Below are 24,613 nucleotides of genomic sequence, written 5' to 3' on the forward strand. Positions count from 1 at the left end.
CCGCTGCAAGCACCAGTATAAAAGCTTTGTTTGATAACATCACCAAAAAATGGTCACAGTTTAGGTAAAGCAAGGACATATTGTCCCCCACTATTACACCCTGGAGTGTACAAAATTCCCCATAATCGCAATAAGGTATATAATGACCAAACATGCCGGTCCGTTAGTACTCAAACCATCTCAACCAGTCAGGCAAGTTAGCAACAGCCGAGCACACCAAACTGTCGGGTCGTGATATTGTGTTCCAAGATGTAGGAGCTCTTACACATACAAAGCAATGTAGGTCTAGGATCATATGGGAAATGGTAGAAATACAAGACATCACCTATCAATTAAAAAATATGTGGTTACCAGCCATTAAAGATTTAGGTATGCAGTTCTTTTCCCTGTTCTTCACTGTTGCTATTTCAATTTCTTCTTTAATTCATATTCTCCTCATTATGAGATGGTTCACTCAATGTGTCTCACCTGCTTCATCTATGCGCACCTGTTACTCAAGTAATTCTTTTTCTTTTTCACTCTTATTTCTTCACTTCTTTGTACTATGTCCTACTTCCCACCCCTCAATGCCCACCCACGTTTTTTACTTTTACTCTCTTTTCCTTTCATTTTCAATTTTCATCTCCCCCCATCATCTTTGATTAGTCTGATGACTTGACTCAATTCCTCTCGTTCCCACAGGAACATAGGACATCCGTGAAACGCTTGATGACGACGCTTGCTTAAAGGGGCCTAACATTTAGGTCATCGGCCCCTCCATGAAACGTCTCCATGTCTGATGACCTTACTGTAATGTCTATTCACAGGAAACATCCTACTTCGAGCAAAGATAGCATAGTCACTCTCACAGTGAGCAATCTGGCAACGACGAGAGTATCACTTACAAGAGATCAACCGGCAAGTATTTTCAAGTTTCAAAAGTTGTTGTTCAAGATGTCTTAGTCGTGGACAAACATATTTCTCTTCTAAAGACACTAAAGAATTTCTTTTTGTTTACTTTAATAGAGCAAAATCCCAAAAGATTACCTTCTATTAACACAGGGCGTGAAAGCACCAATCTGAATACATTGATAGTTGTTCAATATTTATATGATAGTGATTAAATTACATTTTAAAATATGATGAGCGAGTTGGGCATGGGCATGGGTAAACCAAATTGGCCTGTGCATAGGCTGTACATCACTCATTTATCAGAGTCATAAATGTAATCCAGGGTACATGTTATTTTTAAGTGAAATAAATAAACTGCAAGCTAATAGTAGGCCTACACTACATCGCAAATCGAAACATAGCACAAACGCTCATAGACAGCACCATGTTTAACCCATTGGCATATTGATTTTCTAGCCCTTCGCGTGCCCATGATTAGTATTTAATTTACATAAATCACAGTTCGTGAGAACTTTAATTTATTAGTTATTACAGTTTTCTGTAGTATAGTAGAATAGTACTAGCTCCTGAAGCCTGTTGCACTGACAGATGAAATGATACTGGAGAGTGTTGCTAGAATGAAAGAGGACAGGGAAGACCGGAGTACCCGAAGGAAAACCTGTCCCACCTCTGTTTTGTCCAGCACAAATCTCACATGGGGTGACCGGGATTCGACCTACAGTACCCAGCAGTGAGAGGACGGTGTGCTACTACTTGAGCCATGGAGGCAAGCAAACTTCAATTTACGAAATGAAAAAATCATAAATCTTATGTTTGGATATTTTGGCATTTCAGTAGATTTCATTTATCAACTCTTTAGCACTTCTAGCACCCGGCACTTCCACATAAGAGACATCACTATCACCATCAGAATTTTCTGATTCACTGTCACTTTTCTCAGATCCTCCACTGTTACAACTGACACTAAATAATTCCTCAAAATCTGAAATTTCTGACTTGCTTTCATTATCAGTTCTGTTCAGAACATATGATATATCACTGCTAGGTGACAACTGCCTTCTACATGCCATGCTACTCATCTACTCACCTTCGACAGGGACAGACACAATTGGGAGTAACTTTTCAAGATCGATTATAATGCTAACTGTTCAAGATAATCAAACACAACTGCCATTGGGAGAAAGAACGACTCCTCTTTCTGAGAGTATATAACATGTAAATTCCATCTCTTGACGAATGTCTGAAATATGCACTCAAATATACTCCTGCTCGGCTCCACGGATGCGAGCCTTCAAGCTATGTCCTTTCAAGGTTGATTATAATGCAAACTATTTGAGATAATCGAATGCAAATTGCAGGAAAGAGCCAATCTTCCTCTTTCTAACAGTATATAACACGATAGTTCCATCTCTTAATGAACGTCTGAAATACGTGTTCAAAGCTACTCGTACTCGGCTCTATGGCTGCGAGCCATCAAGCTATGTCTTTTCAAGGTTGACTGTAACACAAAATGTTCAAGATAATCAAATGTAATCACTATAGCAAGAAAGTGGAGCTCTTCATCTTTCCGACACTATATAATATGTCAGTGCCATCTCTCGGTGAACATCTGAAACATGTACACAAAGCTACTTGTGCTGCGAGCTATGTTACGTCCCGCGAAAAATCACACAGCTGGGAGCCATCAGTATATGCCAATAAGTTAAAAGGAACAGTTGCATCAGAGTTTCAAGGCTACAAACACAATATCACACATTATGACTGCTGTCATCTATGAACATTTTTCCGATATTTTTGTCAAAGTCATCCCTATCCTTGTACAAGGAGTCTTCCTCCCCATCCGTGCAGTTGGAAATGCCGAGTTTCTTGAAGCTCTTCATCAAAAGCTCAGTTGGAATACAGTCCCAAGCTTTTATTTTATCCGTGTGCAGATAAGTTGATCATCGTTCCAAATGAAGTTCTCTGCTTAGCAGGGAAAATTTCTTTCTAGTCGTTATGTTTTCACTTGCCACATTCAATCCACTATCTGCACCATAATTTTCTCAAAATCCTGCTTTCATGAAGCACTTAGTCACAGTTTCTGCCTCTGTTTGTTTTACCACCAACCCAATCCAGTTCTCTACATTTAGACCCAACAAAGATCTTGACAGTGCGTAAGCACTATCGGCAGTTTCCATACACATGACCAAAGCTTGCATTAAACAGCTTAAATGTTAGGAAAACACCCATATCCATTTGTTATACAACACTTGATGCATTAGGTGGGAACCAGGATAGTTTCACATCTGAGAGTACAAACTTTGGGTGGCAAGTGGCACTGACAAGAAGAGAAATGTCATTCTGCCCCCTTTTTTTTTTTTTTCCTGCGTTGAACTCATTTCATCAATCCTTTAAAACAGCAGTTATTCAAACTTTTTCATTGTTTTGCCACATCACAGGAAGATGATTGATTTTCAGGTTCTTGAAGCATCTCAGTTTCACTGCCTTCCTGATCAGAAGAGACTTCATTTCTCCAACCACATCCTCGCACAATAAAACTGTCTTTCCTTAGACATTCTCCCCCATCCCATAACTCCGATACATTTTCCTACATTAACAGCAAGAGATCTTTAATGTATTGCCCGAAATAAAAACCGACCAGTTTTTTCCACATTGACTTTGTTTTTATATTCCTACAGTTAAATACAAAAGAATAAGAAATGTAGTGAATTACATTCTTATTTAATAATAAGTAGAAGTGGTACCGGTTTCGACCCTAGTCCAGGTCATCATCAGCCGATTAAAACATGAAAAACAATGCATAGGAAAAGGAAATAAAAGATCAAGTACACTCCAGATCAGTAGAAGAGGCGATATAAAAATGAACGGCGGTAGACACTGTAAAATTCAAAAGAAGTAAAATGTAAGTCACAGTACGTAATTTTCTGAGCGGCAGTACGGCACACGCAGTGTTGGACAAAGTCTTATAATGTTTATGAATAGCGGAGAACGGTTAAATGAGCTAGTTTTTAAACACTGTCAGGTACAAAGTCATATCATAATCGAACACATACGAAGATCCATAATCGTGCAGGAGTTGAAGATGAGTAGATCTATTGAAGTGACTTGCCAGCTCCTGGTGATCAACGCGATATATTTAACATCAGGCACTGTGGTTTCAAACGCCAAAGTAAAATGGAGAATAGCTTGATGATCCAGTAATTTTCTTCGGTTGCGGGAAAGTAAGTATATAGATAAATATAATATAATTCAATATAATCGAATAAGTAATTGTGCTCATATAGAATTCTTAGAACAGTTGACGTGAAGGAAAACAATTGTGGGGAGAAAAAAATATAGTAAAAAGCACAATACCGGAAACAAATGAAAACGTATATGCACAGTGCGCAATTTTTTTAAAACGTAAAAAACTCAGGTCATGATTGAAGTAGTCGAAATCGGCGCAAGGCAGGAGTATGAATGAGAAGAACCGAAATGAAGGTGGATTTTTTTAAAGAAAAGATAGAATAAATTAATAGAGGAAGAGGAATAGTGGAATAAGAGAAGAATAAAATAAATTGAAGTTAAATGGTGTTGAAGAAGGATAAGATAGGGTGATGAAGGAGGGGTAGTTTAGGGTGGGTTAGGAGGGTGGATTATTGGAGGTAGAAAATGTGGGTAGGAAATTTGTAAGGCGTGGAAAATAGAATTGGGGTTTTGAAATTTAGAATTTTTGAGAAGAAGAGTTAGGAAGTCGAAAAGGATGTCGAGTTTTTCAGAAATGTCGTTTAAATTGAAATTAGGGTTGAAGTATTGATCAAGGTGAATAAAGCAATTTTCAGTAGTGTTTAAGAGGGGGCCTTTGTTTATGATTTTAAGTATTTTCATGTCTTTTTCAATATTGGTGAAACTATGCTTGGAGTCTTGTATGTGTTGTCCTATGGTGGAGAATCTATTGTATTTAATGGCGTTGATATGTTCGGAGTATCTGATATTGAAGTTGCAGCCAGTTTGTCCGATGTAGGAGGAGTTGCAGTTGTTACATTTGAATCTGTACACTCCAGATTTTACAGTGTCTATCCCCGTTCATTTTTATATCGCCTCTTCCACTGATCCGGAGTGTACTTGATCTTTTATTTCCTTTTCCTATGCATTGTTTTTCATGTTTTAATCGGCTGATGACCTGGACTAGGGTCGAAACTGGTACCACTTCTACTTATTATTAAATAAGAATGTAATTCACTACATTTCTTATTCTTTTGTATTGAATAGGTTGAATCTCTTTATCAATTATTTCAATTTTAACTTAATATTCCTCAATACGGAACAATGAAATTTTTAACTTTATATTCCTAGTCAGAAATCAAATTAAGCAGTTTTTATTTCCACTCATCCTGTAACCTTTCATCCACATTCTTGGATTCCCCACAAACTTCATTCCATACAATGTTGCACCTCTTCTTGACTGTTGAATCATCCTGTAGATGCTTGAATTTATCTTAACCAAGAGATATGGCAACTGCAAGAGCTTCAGTTAGGAGCATCGGACTGCATATAAGCCGTTTTCCTGATCATGCTGTGCAGAACCAGTCTCTCACTACCTCATTACCAGTCAGTTTTATCTTGCTTTTCATGTGACCGTTTTCTTAGAGCAACTCATTTGTGGCTTATGTTCAACTCTTTTGCTGCTGTGATAGCATTAATGCACAGCATGCCAGTTGCCTTCCGCCGCAGTAGTCACATTATTGAGGGTTCATAATTCCACTGACTGTGGGTATCGTATTTCTGCAGTTCGTTGCTTCTAGTAGCCTTCTGATCGCTCTTGATAGTATTTGGAACTATTTGAACTTGTAATTGTGTAAAAGTTGTTGTTTCTACAGAAATTTTTTTCAAAATATTATAGGAATAACATACCATCTGAGACTACAGAATGATTTTCCAGTACAAGGAATGACTTTTGTAAGTTCCAACATATTATGCAATGTAATTTTGTAAAATTATTGCTTCTAAAAATATGGCGAAAAATGAAAGTATCCTCCTAATCAATACATCATATATTCCGTCATTAGACGGAGTAAACAAGATCAGACATGTTTTGGCTCGTTTGAGCCATCTTCAGTGAAAAAAATTAGGGGGTTGGAATAATTTACATAATATGAGTTGAAAAAATGCTAAAAAACATAATGAAAGCGCAAATGAAAAAACAAACAAAAGAGAGCTTATACGGAAACAAAATTAGCACAAATATACAATATTTACATCAATATGCAGAGCAAAAAACAACTTGTGACCAAATTCAGTGAAACAGGTGTTAATTTGAAATAATGATTGATACTAAAAACTGCGTTAACCTAAGAAACAAGGGAATGAGAAAACAAATGATGTAGATGGAAATGAATAATAGTAGCACATGGTGAGGTTGTGGACCTCATAGTTTACAAATTATTGGTTTATAAAAATCACAAAACAGTTTGAAATCGCTGTCAAAATCATCTTAGTGGAAACCCATCACATCAAATTGGTCAGGAGGAGAGCGGGAGCAAACATTTTGAGAGAAACCAAGCCTGAATTAACCTGCAGGCGAAAATCCTGTGATAAGGAGAAAAAAACACCATGAAATTTAAGGCTTTAGAAATAGCAGCATTCTCAATATCTTCTCAATCTAGCGGTTCCTTTCTTCATTATTGTTTCATAATGTTGGCTGGTGTTTTGCCTTATTATAGAGGGGTCGGAAGAGCCGCATATAAAAATATGAGAAGCTGTGTTAGGTAGAAGACAGATGTATAGTAAATTGTATTAATCTAGTGGAAACCGTCAATGAAGTTCTAATCTGTAATGGAAAAAATGAGGTTGTATGAGAAACATGGGTTGATAAGTAAAAAGTGTGGAATGGTTGTGAAGAAAGCTTAAACTTACGGTGTGCAGTAGGTGGTGTCCTCTCTAGTGGCCTGGCTTTCTCAAAGTAACGGTCTCGTTCGCGTGATCGAGTCTATTGTTGGTTCGGCTGTGTTTGCTAGGATGGAAGGAGCGGAGGGGGAAGGGGAGGTGCAGGGCTGGTTTGAGGAAGGGAGGGGTGTTGAGTTGGAGAGATGGAGGTGGGTTTGTTTGGCAAATATAAGGAATGAATGTTTCAAGAGGATGTTAGTTTACTCGCTGACTTCTAAAGCTCGAATGGCGTGGCCTTCTCAAAGTGACGGTCTCGGTCGCGTGATCGAGTCTATTGTTGGTTGGCTGTATTTGCTAGGTTGGAAGGAGCGGAGGGGGAGGGTTGGTGTGAGGAGGGGGGGGGGGGGAGTGGTGGTGAGTCGGGGAGATGGAGGTGGGGTTTGTTTGTGTTATGGAAATTCTGACAAATGTATGGAATGAATGTTTCAAGTAGAATGTTCTTTTTCTCGCTGACTTCATTTAAATTGTGAGTGGGGTTCATAAACTGATCTAAATCGATATGGATGCTCTCGAGAATGTTGAGTAAGGTGCCTTTTTGCTCATAATGCAAGATCTTCAGGTCTTTATCTGTCGAAGTGTATTCGTGGCTGGATGCTTTATGGTGTTCGCTCATAGCTGAAAAACGATTATATTTGAGAGCGTTGCGATGTTCGGCGTATCTTATGACAAAATTGCGGCCTGTTTGACCTATGTAGCTGGAATTACAGGATTGGCACTTTAATTTGTAAACTCCGTAGTTCAAATATTTGTTGTTGATGTTGCTATTGTTATTGTTGACAGTGTGTGGATTGAAAATGAGTTTGGAGTTGGTGTGGGAGGTTCTGTAAGCTATTTTGATGCTGTGTTTCTTGAAAATATTAGAAATTTGGTAAATGCTACTATTATTGAAAGTGAATGTGGAAAATTTTTCTTTTGGAGAGGAATCTTTAACTAGGGTAGTCTTGGGTCTGCTTTTGTATCTATTGATGATTCTGCTGATGAAGGTTCTATTGAAACCATTGTATTCTGCAATGCTGTAGATGGTATTAATTTCTTTTTTGTAATTCTTGCGAGATAAAGGGATAGTTAATGCTCTGAGGACCATGCTATTGTAAGCTGCTTTTTTATGTATGTCTGGGTGCACAGAGGTCTGATGGATGGTATTGATGGTGTGGGTGGGTTTCCTGTATATATTGAAGGATAAAGTGTTGTTGCTGTTGCGCCTAATGGTTAAGTCCAGGTAATTAAGGGCTTTATTGTTTTCTGACTCTGTGGTGAATTTTATATGTGGGTCAATAGAGTTGAGAAATCCAAGTACTGTGTTGCTGTTAGTAATAGTAATATTATGTAAATTATTCCAACCCCCCTAATTTTTTTTCACTGAAGATGGCTCAAACGAGCCGAAACATGTCTGATCTTGTTTACTCCGTCCAATGACGGAATATATGATGTATTGATTAGGAGGATACTTTCATTTTTCGCCATTGTAAAGTGAAAACCGTCAATACTTTTGATTCTAATATCTTGTAATTCTAAAAATATATTATAAAATTTGAAATTTGGGGACTACAGAATAAATTTCTCTCTAACATATTCTTCCTCATCATCATCATCGTTTACCATCTCCAGTTGTTGGGAGTGGTGCAAGAGCCCCATCCATCTTTGTCCATGAACCACTGTTCTCTCGTAATCTTCTCCCAATCTTGTCCTTTCTCCTTGACATCTTTCCTCACCAGATTGGTACATTTTGCTCTGGGTCTGCCCACTGATCTTTTTTATATTACTTCTCTTTCATATTCTCTTCTTGCAGTCGACATTGCACTCATCCTTCTTACATGGCAAAACCTCTTCAGTCTTGCTTTTTGGATCCTCTGTAGTAAGGTGTCTCCTATTCCCACGTCCTCTCAGACATCTTCATTCCCAAACTTGTCCTTCTTAGTATCATGGTGTGTAGGAACTTCATTTCTGCAGCTTGGAGTTTTGAGTTGTCTTGTCTAGTTAACATGATAGTTTCCAAGCTATATATGAGGATGAGTGTATAATATGATTTATATAATATCATATTAGCTTTCAATGGTACTTGTTTATCTCACAGCAGCTGCCTTACTTGGGGTAAAATTGAGTTGCTCTGCTAATTCGACTGTCCACCTAATATTTTGCAAGGTTGTCTTTTGATTCTGTACTAGCCAAGTACTTAAACATTGGAACACTATCCAGTTTGGTGTCATTTATTCTGATTTGTGATTTGTCATCTCCCTTCTCTACCTTCATCACCACCGTCTTGTTGATATTTTAATCATATCTCTTAAACTCTTGACTCTCTAACATATTATGCAATGTAATTTTGTAAAATTGTTACTTAAAAGGAGGGTTTTTTCCAAAATTTCTCAAAATACCACAGAAATATCATACCACCAGGGACTAGAGAATGGTTTTCCAGTGCAAAGAATGACTTATATACGTTCTTTCTCACATATTATGCAATAGGAAAAATTATTGTTTATAAAAAAAGTTTCAAATTTAATTACACAGCCAAGGGATATTGAATGCCAGAGAATTCTGCAGCGAAAGAGTTAAGTGTAACATAAATCTGAATTTTACACCATTTGAACCACAACATAATATCCTGTACTGAGAGCTTGTCTTTTCCCTTAGCTTCAGTAACTTCCACATTCTTATTTAATGACAATGTAATGTAATTTTTAGCAATGTTACATGCTTTTAGGAATAAATCAACTGATTGACTCCAACAAAAGGATCCCTTACCACAATGACTACTGAGTTCCCAATCCTCTTATGCGACTTTCTAAGGAACTTAATAGTGTCCAGGCTAATTTTTCTACAGTATATCTGGAACTAAGTAGCCTATCTGTTCTCTTGGAAAAAGTATAACTGGACCCTACCTCAGACAGATACGCTGCACAGTTCTATGTGGAGCATAAAGTTATATTTGTTTGATCTATAACACACCAAATGGTAAACGACAGGGATGTACAAAAGTAGAACTGTACGTACATCCATTATTTATGTTTTCCGCATCATACATGAAAATTTTGATGAATTAAGATACAAAATAAATAGCACTGCAATGCCTATTCTATCTGTCAGGACCTGAGAATCTGTCCCAAATGTACACATTTCCGTCTTATTGTGCAAGTTTTACTGTACAGTGAAAACTTCCCACACACCTCTTTTACCTGTTGACTAAGAACTACTTCAAAGCCTGATAAGCAGCACACCTATATTTTGTACAACAACAACAACAACAACAAAAAGTTCAGGAAATTGAACTAAGTAATTTCCTCACCTATGGTGTCGGAAAAAAATGTAGTCACGTTGATTATGAAATGTTACTGCTCTGCGTCCTTTGAACTGGGGATCATAGTGAAACAATGCTGCCAACATACTTGCCACAGTGTTACCAAGCCTGGTAGTAAAATTATTAAGGATCACTTCAGGCCTGAAGGTGGATATTTCCTTGTAATCCCTCTGAAATGTAAAAAGTTATTACAATATTGCATTTAAGTCTTCAGTATAAATATTTTGGAAATATTACAATAAAATCTGAAATGCTATTACAAAAGATGAATACAATAGATATACTGAAAATTAAAATGAAAAGCATATAGAAATTTCACCAATTACAAAGGGATGCTATAATGACAATATTTTCTATCTGCCATTAATATGAAGTTTAGTTTGGTGAGAAATATGATTTATTACAACCATCAACTTCCTGTACGTACAGGCTGCCAATAACGGAAAGGACAAAGTGTACAGTAGGCCAATAAAAAAATTGAAGTTATAAATCTGCGAACTAGCATAAATTAACAGTAGGCTCTTTGAAGGCAAGCTAAAAAACAAAAATGTGGATTATAAATGACATTTACAGGTTGTAGATGTGAGATTGCACTATTCCCATTGATCCACATATTGCAGTTAACATTAATTAGCAGAATTTATATGCAACAATTTACAATGTTCTATGTCCAACTCTTGTGCCGTTTTCCTACAGGGTCGGGTATGAGGTGAGATGAATCTGTCGTGGCACGTTTTTATGACCAGATGCCCTTCCTGACGTCAACCTCATCAGAGGAGTTAATGAGATGAAATGAATGACGTGATATAAAATAGTAGTGAGAGGGTGAAACCCAGTGTTGGCACATAGCCTACTCCTGTCGAATAGCACCAAGGGGTCTGCTCAAGGCTTAACGTCTCCATCCGCCAGACGAATCACCATCAACAGCATCATATGCCCTCACTCCATAAGAGCACTGCGGAGAGGTTTGGAATTTAATCCAGGCTTCTGGCATGCAATCTAGTGATTAGAAATTGTATACCACCACCTCCCCTACCCTGCCGGCCAACATTCTGATGGCAAAATTTTTTTTGACCAATGGGACTCGAACCGGCTAATCCCGGTGTCGGACTGTTTTAGACTTCAGCGCCTTAACGATCATGGCCACCAGGCGGGCATATGCAACAATTTACAATATTGTATATAATGGTATTGATAGCAATTTTCATTTAGCATGAGTGTGTTGAAAGATGAGGGAAGCAAATTTTACACAAGGGGTTGTTCCTTGCCATCTTTAGCATGCTACTGGAAAGGATTTCCTAGAACTGTTGGGAGCTTGGCTTGTCTTAAGTTTTCTGGAATTGCATTGGAGCAGTATAGCCTGTCTCCGGGTAGGACCAGAGATAAGGAAACAACCCACTACATTCAGTCTCTTATAGCAGCTGTTTATTTTGCAGAAAACAGAATTAAGTGCACGGGAAGAGTGTTACGTGTAGAACCAAAATTAATGGCACTGACAGGCTTGGAGAGAAGAATTGATTATTATGATGTTTGTTGTTTGAAGGGGGGCTAACAGCTGAGTCATCAGCCCCAAAAGAAGAATTGAAGAAAGCTAAACCCACATATCTATTGTTTCATGGCCCACAGTGGAGAAAATTTCTATGTTGAGAAAACAGAACTACGTATTAAAAGGCAGAAATGACAGCACTGCTGTATCATATGAAATGATGCAGATGAAAGCAAAGGACATAGTGAAAAAAACGTGGCATTACAAGTGCACAATTTAAGGCAAAAATGAGATGGGTTGTCTTTTTATGCGGAGACATGGACTAGTCTGCGAAGATGAACCATGCTGGCTCAGCATCTATCACGTGATTACATGGACAAAGTAACTGAATTTCATTTGTCATCAAACGTAGACGAGGAAATATTCTTCTTCTATCTCAAATTGGAAACAGGGACCAAACACCTTCGTATTTTGATACGTCACAAAGTACGATGGTGCATATGAAGGGTGTGCCCAGACGCAGAAAAATTATGGTGTACCATCATGTTGGCAGTTACGGCAGACTGTGGAAAGCCACCGTTTGCCACTTCCACAAGGAAAACTCTGCTGAACTGTAATCTTCCAGCTGGCATTGTTTCTCAAGTGCAGGAACAAGGATGGATATTAGCAGATGTATAGGAAGACTGGCTGAAAGTTATGTGAGATCAATGCCCTGGAGCTTAACCTCATAAAAAATCCATGCCCGTTCTGAAAAGTTCTTGTGGCAATTTAGAAGAGTCCATTAATAATGAGATATCCCATCTCAACACTGTTCCATCATAATACCAGGCGGCCTAACATCAATTTTACAGCCGCAAGGTATCTCGATGAATAAACCAATCAAAGATCATCTCTGCCAGTTGTATGGGGAATGGATGGCATATGGTTCCTTCGAACTGAAAAAAAAAGGGGCAGCATTAAGATACCTGGGCTCAAACAAATGTGCGCTTGGATTCTTTGAGCTTGGAATCTGATCACAGAAGACATCGTCATGAAGAGCTTCAAGAGGACCAGGATATTGTAACGTGATGGATGGCTTGAAGAATGATGCAATGTGGGACAATGCAAAGGATACGAACAACTCCGCTGACGAAGATTATCTGTCTATGGGTACATCTTCCGAAGAAAGGCCGTGGAGTGTATAGGACAGGTAAGTTGATTTTATTTACGCACTTAATAAGGTAACTTTGCATTACCACACTTTCTATGCTGATGTTTATTATGCAATATCATTGTGTTGCTAGGATTGACTCCAAGATCCAGTTCACCTGTTCTGCTGCTTTTGAACTTGAACACAGCATGGTTCTTGGAAAAGTGACAGATCCATTCAAATTTTGTGTTATTTTAGTTATTTGCTTTTAATTATTAATATGATAAATAAACAAAGATTTTATATTTCAATTCTATGCCAGATTATTTTGTAGTCATTGCATAATATCCATGTATTTCGCCCCCAATGAATTCTGACCTCTAAATTTTAAGGGAAAAAAGGGGGAAATTACATGAGTAAATGCGGTTTTGTTTCCAAGAAATATCAGCATAAAAGTGTTAAGACTTAATACATCGAAAAATGGGAAGTAAACTGCTTAGGGTCTCTCTTACCTTTAATTCTGGAGTAATTTTCACATTACTTAGTCTGAAGTTAGCAGTAGGACCATCTGGAAGATGAATAACTAGCAGTCCATCTTTCTCAAGTTAAGGTCAGAAGGTTATTTGCATGGTATACACAGGATGGATCAGTAGATACATGTGTCCGTATGATTTAACTAACTAGGCTAGAAATATCTTATATGATTATAAAAATTATTACAAATTACAACTTCTGAAAGAAGATGGAATATACAAGAGCATATTCCACACGTCTAAGAAACTGTATTGCGAGTTCTAACACAAAAGATAAATTATACTAGAGCTTGGGAGGAAAATTCACCTTGTAAATTAGTAATGCATGAGAAATATGAATTAATGAACACTGCTTCTGGTACTGTAAAGCTTTTAATATTTCCTGACCGGGCTCGATAGCTGCAGTCGCTTAAGTGCGGCCAGTATCCAGTAATCGGGACATAGTGGGTTTGAACCCCCACTGTCGACAGCCCTGAAGATGGTTTTCTGTGGTTTCTCATTTTCACACCAGACAAATGCTGGGGCTGTACCTTAATAAAGGCCACGGCCGCTTCCTTCCCATTCCTAGGCCTTTCGTACCCCATCATCACCACAATACCTATCTGTGTCGGTAAGACGTAAAGCAAATAGCAAAAATATATATATATATATTCTGACAATCCAAGATCATGGTGAGTAATAATTGCTATGGAATCTGACACCTGGGCGATGATCCTAAATGCTAACCAGTGGTAAATGGTAAAATAATATTTAAAAAGTATTGATGATGAAGAGGTAGACTCATACGAATTAGTTATAATATGCATTCTCTGAAGGAAAAGGGTTATTGTTCACGTGGCTTTTTTTTTTTTTTAAACAAAACCTTACCTAACACATTCTTTGTTATTCTCAAGAATCCTGAGAAAATGCTTCATCAGCATGTTAGGGATGATGTTATGGCCAACAGACCTGGATCAATGAATAGCTAAAAGAAAATCCCCCACTACGCCTCTCTATTCACACTTAGTGGAATAAATGAAACAATCGGATTCCTAAAATCAGGAAAAGCAGCTGACCTGAATGGCATGTTCCCAGAATTCATAATTAACCCACGAAAATTGGTAGGAAATGGCACAGAGAAATTTTCATAGATACCCTGCTCAAAGGCCAGACACTAGCAGAATCCCAAATTGTAAAAATGCAATGCAAGCTGTACATACATCTGGGAAACCACCAGATGATACTGTGAGCTACCATCTACTATCACTTCTCAGTGTGTGTACTACAAAATCTGGGAATGGTTACTATAGAGGAGGATATAACACACTCCAGATAACAGAATACCATCAGAACAAGCAAGTTTCAGGGAAAATGCAGCTGCTGTGAACAAGTTTTAGCACAGACATCTTTTACAGAATCAGGCTTCTGGCCAATATGCCTCCTCCATAGCTTAGAAGACAGCAAGCAACAGCATGTGAATGGAAGAAGTACAATTCCATCAGCTTCGAGCACTGCCAATTTATTCAATACTGTGTAACCAACTCCACTCGTGTCTGAAATCCAGGAAACTGTTTTGGGCTGATGACAATTATTAAACAATTGGAGCCATTCCAGAAGAAAATGTGAAGAGATGAGGAAAGCCGCCGCATGGCCCTCTTCTTCAGAGGACCATCTAACGGCTCTGTTCAGTTGTCTTTTGGGCACGGTAGAATACGGGATTGGCTTTACCACTTCCCTAGCATACCTTACCTCTCAGTTTGAGTACCTGTCTATTTTACAAGTCCATAAATGAGATCCCTATCTGGCTTGTGCTAAGTATATGCATTCACCGATCAGCTAGCTATAGCTATAGCTATAGTAAGTCCTTCACTGTCTCTGAAAGCACACCTACAATTCCCTACCTGCTGAAATTAGGGACATGTCAAAAGTATTGAACTTTATTAAACAATTCAGGAAATGGATGTACAAAAGTATAAAGTACACTGGAGTAGATATATTATGTAATAATTAAGCAGTAAATTAGTACAAAATAGTTTTTTAAACCTACCTCATATACTAAGTTAAAATGTTAAAATAAGTTAGAAGATCACTGTAGTTATAGAACCTAGATTTTTTTACAATTTGTTTTATATCACACCAACACAGATAGATTTTATGACGACGATGCTATAAGAAAAGGCTAGGGGTGGGAAGGAAATGGCCATGGCCTTAATTAAGACATAGTCCCAGCATTTAGTTGATATGAAAATACGAAACAGAAAACCATCTTCAGGGCAGCCAACAGTAGAGTTCAAACCCACCATCTCCCAAATACAAGCTCACAGCTGCGCGCCCCTAACGGCACAGCCAACATGCTCTGTAAAACCTAGTTGTAAGTTTAACTGTAAAATAACTTAAGTTGTCATATTTCAAATGCATGCACTAACCATGCATCTTGGTGGGTGTGCTATTTACCAACTGACGAGCCCAACTTTAGCACATTGGGACAAAACGCTGGCAATCAGGAATGAATTAGCTGGAAAATTTATAATGTCCAATAATGGACCATTTATATTGGTATTATTAGTGAATGTATGGTCGGACAGAACAGCAGGCTTTATAGCCTGAGTCTTGGCAAGTCAATTAAAGCACTTAATTAATAAATAATGTAAAATACTATAAAATGTTATAAGCTAACATTAATATACTAGAAACTGCTAAAATTAATGTTTAAAATGCTCAAATCTACCATCTCTAATCATACTGTATATGAAGATTTAGACATCTGGTTTCTGTGTGGCAGAAAAGATGACAGTGAAATATTACAGATCAGAACCGTTTCATTGCCATAAGAAGTCATGGTTAGAAAAAGGATACTTGGCATCTTCATGTTTTCATTTACTACTACTATGTCAGTGAACTCTTCTCTTTTACAACTCTCTATAACTTTTTTAATAGGTATGTGCTTCCTTAATTTCCCAAAAGCGTTAGGAATTATGCGACACAGCTCTCTTCCAAATGACCATGTTTTCTGAAAAAAGAAATCATACTCAGAAAACAAGAAGACTTAAAATGATAAGAAAGGAAGAAATTGATTCAACTAAACAATGATTCAATGATTTTATACAGGGTGTATCCGTGATGATATCACAAACCTTCAGGGATGATGGAGGACAGCAAATGGATCAATCTATATATATAAAGTAAGAGTTTTGCCTGTACATTGCTCAGAATTTGAAAAGAATGGTATTTCTGTATCGGTCATGTTCACAGTAACACGAAAATGCATTTTTTACTTTTCCATAATTTCTGTCTGTCTGTATGTATGTACATGCATCACGAGGAAACGGCTGAAGGGAATGTAATGAAAATCGTAATGTAAAGTCGGGTGATGAACTGCTACAATCTAGGCTATAAATTATTTTAATCACGCTGAGTGAAATGGTAGTTTAGGGGAAGGCCTGAAATTTAATTCTCAAATATTTATGTTATTAGTGGTCGGGTATTAATGAAAATCACTAGACAAAGATGGCAAATGATTCGCTACAATATAGCTATACATGCTGAGAAAAATGGTAGTTTAGGGGAAGGCCTAAAATTTAATTGTCAAATATTTATTTTATTAGTGGTCGTATCTTCACGAAAATTGGTATGCAAAGTCAGGGACTAGGTCGCTATAATCTAGGCTATCAATAATGTTATTACACTGAGTGAAATGGTAGTTCAGGGGAAGGACTGAAATGTAATCTACATATAAAATAAGTGTTTTGCCTGTGCATTGCTGAGAATTTGAAATGAATGATATTTCTGTATCTGTCATGTCCACAGTAACAAGGATATGCATTTTTTACTTTTCCGTAATTTCTGTCTGTCTGTGTGTACGTATGTACACGCATCAATAGAAAACAGCTGAAGAGAATTTAATGAAAATCGTTATGTAATGTCGGGTGATGAACCACTGCAATCTAAGCTACAAATTATTTTATGCACGTTAAGTCAAATGGTAGTTTAGGGGAAGGCCTGAAATGTAATTCTCAAATAAGTTATTTATGTTATTAGTGGTCGTATCGATAAATACTATGTAACTAACATAACTTTAGTTATGTCGTAAGTTAGTAGTAGTTATGCAAGAAGTTATTAAATTTACGATCACTTATGTCTTATACATTGTTACTGTACCGCATATAATCAGAGATATTCATTAATTTGGATTTTTGTTACTAAGTCCATATCAGCGCCGAGTCACGAGAAAATGGGTAAACAGAATTCAGTGAAAATCGGTATGTACATTCTGAGAATAAGGAACTACAGTCTACGATATAAATAATTTTGTAAGACCCTAATATCACAGAGTCGAAAGAAAACTAATGTGAAGGCCTGCAATATAGAAAGCACATAAACTTTATCAACAATAGCATTACATTGACCATTGTTTGTTGTGATGTGCTTTTTGTCTTCTGTTTCCTCTCATCCCTGATAGATAGGATTACTGCAGCGTACCGAGGATTTTTTAATTTGCTTGACGTCGCACCGACACAGGTAGGTCTTATGGCGACGATGGGATAGGAAATGAATAGTGGTGTGAAGGAAGCGGCCTTGGCTTTACGGTGCAGCCTGGTGTGACTGGTGTGAAAATGGGAAATCAGGGAATACCATCTTCAGGTTTGCCGGCAGTGGTTTCGAATCCACTATCTCCCGAATGCAAGCTCACAGTTGCGTGCCCCTAACACAGGCAACTCGCCTGGTCGTACCGACTGCAACAGCCTGCCTGTATATTGGCGGGAAGTAGCTGGGGAGTAAGATAACTTTCTTCTTTAGCATGCCATTCCTCTGGTTCATACATTTTATGATATATCTGGTACGTAACACCTGGTTCATCATAGTATTCGAGCTATTCAATCCCTACTCTGAGGCACTGATTGGAATGAGTAGTGTGCATATTTAACAGAATAATGACAGAGGAATGTTCACGGCAGTCTGCGACCTGGTTATTCCAGCTCTGGAACTTAGGACTCTTAGATCGGCACCGTAGTACTGTTCGTTAAAAGTGAGAAAGTGTGCGGTTTTTCATTTGATCGAGTATTTTATATGATAACATTGCTTTCAATCGCTATATTCCTACTTACGTTTCTGTAATGACCTATGTTGAATTCAGTTAGGAAAACCACCAAGTCAGTCTTTCTGAGAATCCCGTAGCGAAGCACGGGTACATCAGCTAGTTTGAGATATTCCATATTCAATAAACCACATTCCAGAAACGATCAAGTCAAAAGTTAAGCAAAATTCTACACATTTAAGTCCATTTACACGCACAAGTTTCACAATAATAATGGCATTTGCTTTACGCCCCACTAACTACTTTTATGGTTTTCGGAAACGCTAAGGTGCCGGAATTTAGTCCCACAGGAGTTCTTTTACGTGCCAGAAAATCTACCGACACAAGGCTGTTGTACTTGAGCACCTTCAAATATCACCGGACTGAGCCAGGATCGAACCTGGCAAGTTGGGGTCAGAAGGCCAGCGTCTCAACCGTCTGCCGGCCACAAGTTTCACAAGCTGCTCCATTTACAACAAATTTTTGAATTGGCATCCCTCTGTGTCAATGTAGGCATGGCATTGTCACACAAAGTTCTGTTGTACTTGTTCAAGTTTCTCCGGTGTCATTTGAACAGTTTAGAACGGACAGATGTTACACAACTTGGATCATTAATAACTTTTTGTCTCAAACGTTTCCATATTACGGTTCCTTATCTCAAATTAATCCATTTACTGTCCTCATTCATCCTGGAAAGTTTGTAACATCATCACAGATACACCCTGTATACTAGCATAGTCCCGAACTGCAAGTGTCAACTAACAAGTGCTTGAGCATGCCAAAACACTCACTGAATCCTGGAACATGTCATCTATATACATAAAATAAGAGTTTTGTCTGTACATTGCTCAGAATTTCAAAAGAATGGTATTTCTGTATTGGTAGTGTCCATAGTAACAAGGAAATGCACTTTTTAATTTTCCGTAATTTCTGTCTGTCTGTATGTATGTATGTACACACATCACGAGGAAATGGTTGAAGAGAATTTAATGAAAATTGGTATTTGAAGTCCCGGTAATAAGTCGCTACAATCTAGGCCATAAATAATCTTATTCACGCAGAGAGAAATGGTAGTTTAGGGGAAGGCCTAAAATTTAACTCTCAAATATCTACGTTATTCAGGGTCCTGTCTTAATGAAAATTGGTATGCAATGTCGGAGAATAAGTCACTATAATTTAGGCTATAAATAATTTTATTCTCGCTGAGAGAAATGGTAATTTTGGGGAAGGTCTAAAATTTTATTCTCAAATATTTATTAGTGGTCCTATCTTAATGAAAATCGGTATGCGAAGTTGGAGAGTAAGTTGCCATAATCTAGGCTATAAATAATTTTATTCACGCTGAGTGAAATGGTAGTTTAGGGGAGGGCCTAAAATTTAATTCTCAAATATTTGGTATTAGTGCTCCTATCGACAAATAACTACATAGACTACATAACTAAAGCTACAGAGTATTAAATTTTCGATAATTTATGTCTTATACATTTTTACCTACTGGCTATGATAACAGAGATATTCATGAATTCGGATTTTTGTTCCTAAGTCCATATCAGTGCTGAGTCACGAGAAAATGGGTAAACATAATTTAATGAAAATTGTTATGTAAAGTCGGGGAATAAGGAACTACAGTCTACGCTATAAATAATTTTGTAAGACGACCTAATATCACAGAGTCGAAAGAAAACTACATGTGAAGGCCTACAATACAGAAAGTTCTTAACATTGATCAACAATAACATTACACTGGCCATTGTTTGTTGTGATGTGCTTTGTGTCTTTTGTTGCCACTCATCTCTGACAGATGGAATTACTGATGTATACAGAGTAATTTTTTTTTTTTTTAATGCTCTACTTCGCACCGACACAGATAGGTCTTACGGCGACGACGGGATAGGAAAGGGCTAGGAGCGGGAAGGAATCGGCACTGGCCTTAATTACGGTACAGCCTCAGCATTTGCCTGGTGTGAAAATTGGAGAACACAGAAAACTATCTTCAGGGCTGTTGACAGTGGGGTTCGAACCCACTACCTCCCAGATGCAAGGTCACAGCTGCGCACTTCCAACTGCACGGTCAACTCGCCCGGTCATACCAAGTATAACAGCCTGCCTGAATATCGGCAGGAAGTAGCTGGGGAGTTAGATAACTTTCCTTTTAAGCATGCCAATCCTCTGGTACATAAATTTTCTGTTACTACTGGTACGTAACAAACTGGTTCATCATAGCATTCAAGGCACTGATTGGAATGAGCAGTGTGCATATTTAACGAAATAATGGCAGAGGAGTGTTCTCAGCTGTCTGTGGCCTGGTCAATCCAGCACTGGAACTTTGGTCTGTTAGATCAGCACCGTAGTAATGTTCGTTAAAAGTGAGAATATGTGCAGATTTTTATTTGATCGAGTATATTATATGATAACGGTGGTTTTACTTGCTACATTTCTAATGATGTTTTTGTAATGGCCTAAGCTGACTTCAGTTAGGAAAACCAGAAAAACAGTCTTTCTGAGAATCCCATAGCGAAGCATGGGTACATCAGATAGTCTATTGTAATTAAGTTGTTTCTTTTCAAGTATAATACCGTTACTGTATATTATCCTTTTCTCGGGTAGTTAATAAACATATTATTCAAAATAAGTTTCAGCAGACTGAAGAATCTAACAGTTATAAATCAACTGAGTCACAACTAAAAAGAGATGGTATCAGATTTTACACACAAAAAAAAAAGTAGTGTATTCCCCAAGGTATGCAACTAGACTAATGATAAGAAATTAGTTCTGCCTATAAAATAATGTACAATTATTACCAAGAATTCAAATGAAGTCACATTTCAGTAAATGGTTCGTATCTGAGAGAATCTTCCATTATTATATATAGAACCTCTAACGTGATATAAAATTCTTTTGTCAATAGTATATTTTACATAGTTTGGCTTGAAAATGAGACATCAGAAATTTACCAGGTTTCAATGAGTGTTTTCGCTTACAAGGAGGTTTGTACATTCCTTGGTTTGTGTTTTCTACAGATTCAGTATTTGTACAGAAAGAGAATTCTAAAAATCTAGTCATAATGACTAATAATATATGAGAAATTACAGTACATGAGGTAGACTATTTCAATTAATAGGCGCAGCCACAATAAGGTAGACACTCTTGCTCATGTCCTCAGTTACTGCTTGCATGGAGAAGCTCTACGAAATACTAGGCACCATAAAATATGATCTGCCAATGCTTAAGCGTTAAGGGACTCAGGCTTTACGGTCTTCGAGGAGGTTCATGGTCTCTCTATTACAGGCAGCACCCGTCAAATTGACATGATAGCCTTCAAAGACAACCGAAAGGGCGTTATAACAGATCCAACGATAAGATTCGAGACATCTGAAACACAACACAATGAGGTACATGACGAAAAGAAAACAACATATGAACCACCATCCCATTCTATCGAGAAGAATACTGGCTGGATGGTATTGAAGTCATAGGATTAATGGTTGGTGCTAGAGGAACCATACCTCTCTTCTTCGTCCAGTTCTGCAAATCATTTAATTTCAATCAGAAAATGATATAAGAAGAACATTAATAAAACGTTTTCTAGCTCTTAAGCAGATTTTCATAAAACTTCTTTCTCCTGGCTTATGTGCGTGGATAGCATAGCATCATGTGGAACGGAAATGAAACTGGTTTGTTGCTGATATGCATGTCAACGGCCGTATAATGGAAGAAACTAATTTCTTTGGCTATAATACAGGAAGGATATCCCGCTGTTATTAAAGCAAGTTGTATCCAATCATAAGGGCATTCGAAGATTTTACGCCATCCCTTATTCGACACAAGTGCAGTTCGTAAATTATGATCTTCATTTCTGTGTTGACGTTTAACCAATAATGTAGAGTTTGAGGGATGTTGCAATGTGTTGAATGGTGGAACATCCCTCAAACTCTACATTACAAGTACAGTTATTGGTATATTTGATATTTTGATGTTAGCCATGTTTTACTACAAATTGCAATTTTGTGACACTGGCAGCACTACAGACGTCTCTGTTGTACTCGCGAGTCTGAGTATCGTATTATATAGATTTAGATACCTAATTACTGCACGACATATGATGTACACTGACTGACAGAGCAAATGCAACACCAAGAAGGAGTGGTCAGAACTTTATGCCAATTGCAGGGTAGACTGACGTCACTGAGGTATGCTCATGATGTGAAATGCGCCGCTGTGCTGCGCACGTAGCGAACGATAAATGGGACATGGCGTTGGCGAACGGCCCACTTCGTACCGTGATTTCTCAGCCGACAGTCATTGTAGAACGTGTTGTCGTGTGCCACAGGACACGTGTATAGCTAAGAATGCCAGGCCGCCGTCAACGGAGGCATTTCCAGCAGACAGACGACTTTACGAGGGGTATGGTGATCGGGCTGAGAAGGGCAGGTTGGTCGCTTCGTCAAATCGCAGCCGATACCCATAGGGATGTGTCCACGGTGCAGCGCCTGTGGCGAAGATGGTTGGCGCAGGGACATGTGGCACGTGCGAGGGGTCCAGGCGCAGCCCGAGTGACGTCAGCACGTGAGGATCGGCGCATCCGCCGCCAAGCGGTGGCAGCCCCGCACGCCACGTCAACCGCCATTCTTCAGCATGTGCAAGACACCCTGGCTGTTCCAATATCGACCAGAACAATTTCCCGTCGATTGGTTGAAGGAGGCCTGCACTCCCGGCGTCCGCTCAGAAGACTACCATTGACTCCACAGCATAGACGTGCACGCCTGGCATGGTGCCGGGCTAGAGCAACTTGGATGAGGGAATGGCGGAACGTCGTGTTATCCGATGAGTCACGCTTCTGTTCTGCCAGTGATAGTCACCGCAGACGAGTGTGGCGTCGGCGTGGAGAAAGGTCAAATCCGGCAGTAACTGTGGAACGCCCTACCGCTAGACAACGCGGCATCATGGTTTGGGGCGCTACTGCGTATGATTCCACGTCACCTCTAGGGCGTATTCAAGGCACGTTAAATGCCCACCGCTACGTGCAGCATGTGCTGCGGCCGGTGGCACTCCCGTACCTTCAGGGGCTGCCCAATGCTCTGTTTCAGCAGGATAATGCCCGCCCACACACTGCTCGCATCTCCCAACAGGCTCTACAAGGTGTACAGATGCTTCCGTGGCCAGCGTACTCTCCGGATCTCTCACCAATCGAACACGTGTGGGATCTCATTGGACACCGTTTGCAAACTCTGCCCCAGCCTCGTATGGACGACCAACTGTGGCAAATGGTTGACAGAGAATGGAGAACCGTCCCTCAGGACACCATCCGCACTCTTATTGACTCTGTACCTCGACATGTTTCTGCGTGCATCGCCGCTCGCGGTGGTCCTACATCCTACTGAGTCGATGCCGTGCGCATTGTGTAACCTGCATATCGGTTTGAAATAAATATCAATTATTCGTCCGTGCCGTCTCTGTTTTTTCCCCAACTTTCATCCCTTTCGAACCACTCCTTCTTGGTGTTGCATTTGCTCTGTCAGTCAGTGTATTATCTTAAAGTACTAACATCTGGCGACCGTAACAGGACAATTCTGACAGTGTAATAATCCTATGAAGGTAAAATAACACAAAGCTTGCTTACGGTACACTTTTCGATTTTGACCGACGCAAAGTCATGGCTGCTGTAAATGTATTATTGAAAGAAAGAACACAGTAATGTCATTTATTTACAAGAGCGTTCAACATATTCCAGAACAAGATTGCTGAGGAAAATGTGACGCAGGAAGATGTTTTCACCAGTTTTAATGTACTCGAAGATAAGGCCGATCGACTGTTTACAATTGACAAGAGAATCCATGAAGCTTGGTGGATCAATAAAGGCACCGACGAAGATGAAGTTACGGAGTATGAAGAAGTCGAATAATATCGAGATAAGTGGACAACAGAGAAATGTAAGTACGAGAAGTTCAATGAATGTTAAATACCGTGTGATGTCTCTTCCACAATATCGGGTGTTTCTCAGACTAGTATATTGGTTAGGGAGGTGTCAAGCAGTGGCTATCATTTTGGGTGCAGTTCAAACGAATACACGAAAGTAGTGAGCTGGATGATGCAGAAAAGATTCTCTATCTAAGAGAATCTATGATTCCTGGGATAAAGGCTTATGAACTTGTGAATGGTTTTCCGCCTATTGCTGAAAATTATACTAAAGCTGTCCAGTTGTTAAAAACACGTCATGGTCAAAAGGATTAAATCTACATTATAAATCTAATGACTGAAAAACCCTCCAAGTAAGGAATGTTATGATCAAATTTTAATG

General features: G+C 38.7%; 1 protein-coding gene across 2 annotated transcripts in view; it reads right to left on the reverse strand.

The window, feature by feature from the left end:
* LOC136874171 (probable ribosome production factor 1) overlaps positions 1 to 24,613 on the reverse strand; it is a 67,644-nt gene that overhangs the window by 10,237 nt on the left and 32,794 nt on the right. For both annotated transcript variants that reach the window (XR_011018288.1, XM_067147754.2), the window contains exons 3-5: positions 16,098 to 16,251; positions 13,242 to 13,324; positions 10,103 to 10,284 (exon numbers count right to left, since the gene is read on the reverse strand). Coding sequence is in view for 1 of the 2 variants with exons in the window: in XM_067147754.2 (XP_067003855.2) it covers positions 10,103 to 10,284; positions 13,242 to 13,324; positions 16,098 to 16,251 (419 nt within the window). In the remaining variant the exon portion in view is untranslated. The remainder of the gene's footprint in view (positions 1 to 10,102; positions 10,285 to 13,241; positions 13,325 to 16,097; positions 16,252 to 24,613) is intronic.

This window comes from Anabrus simplex, chromosome 5, assembly GCF_040414725.1.
Source record: "Anabrus simplex isolate iqAnaSimp1 chromosome 5, ASM4041472v1, whole genome shotgun sequence".
Taxonomy (NCBI): Eukaryota; Metazoa; Arthropoda; class Insecta; order Orthoptera; family Tettigoniidae; genus Anabrus; species Anabrus simplex.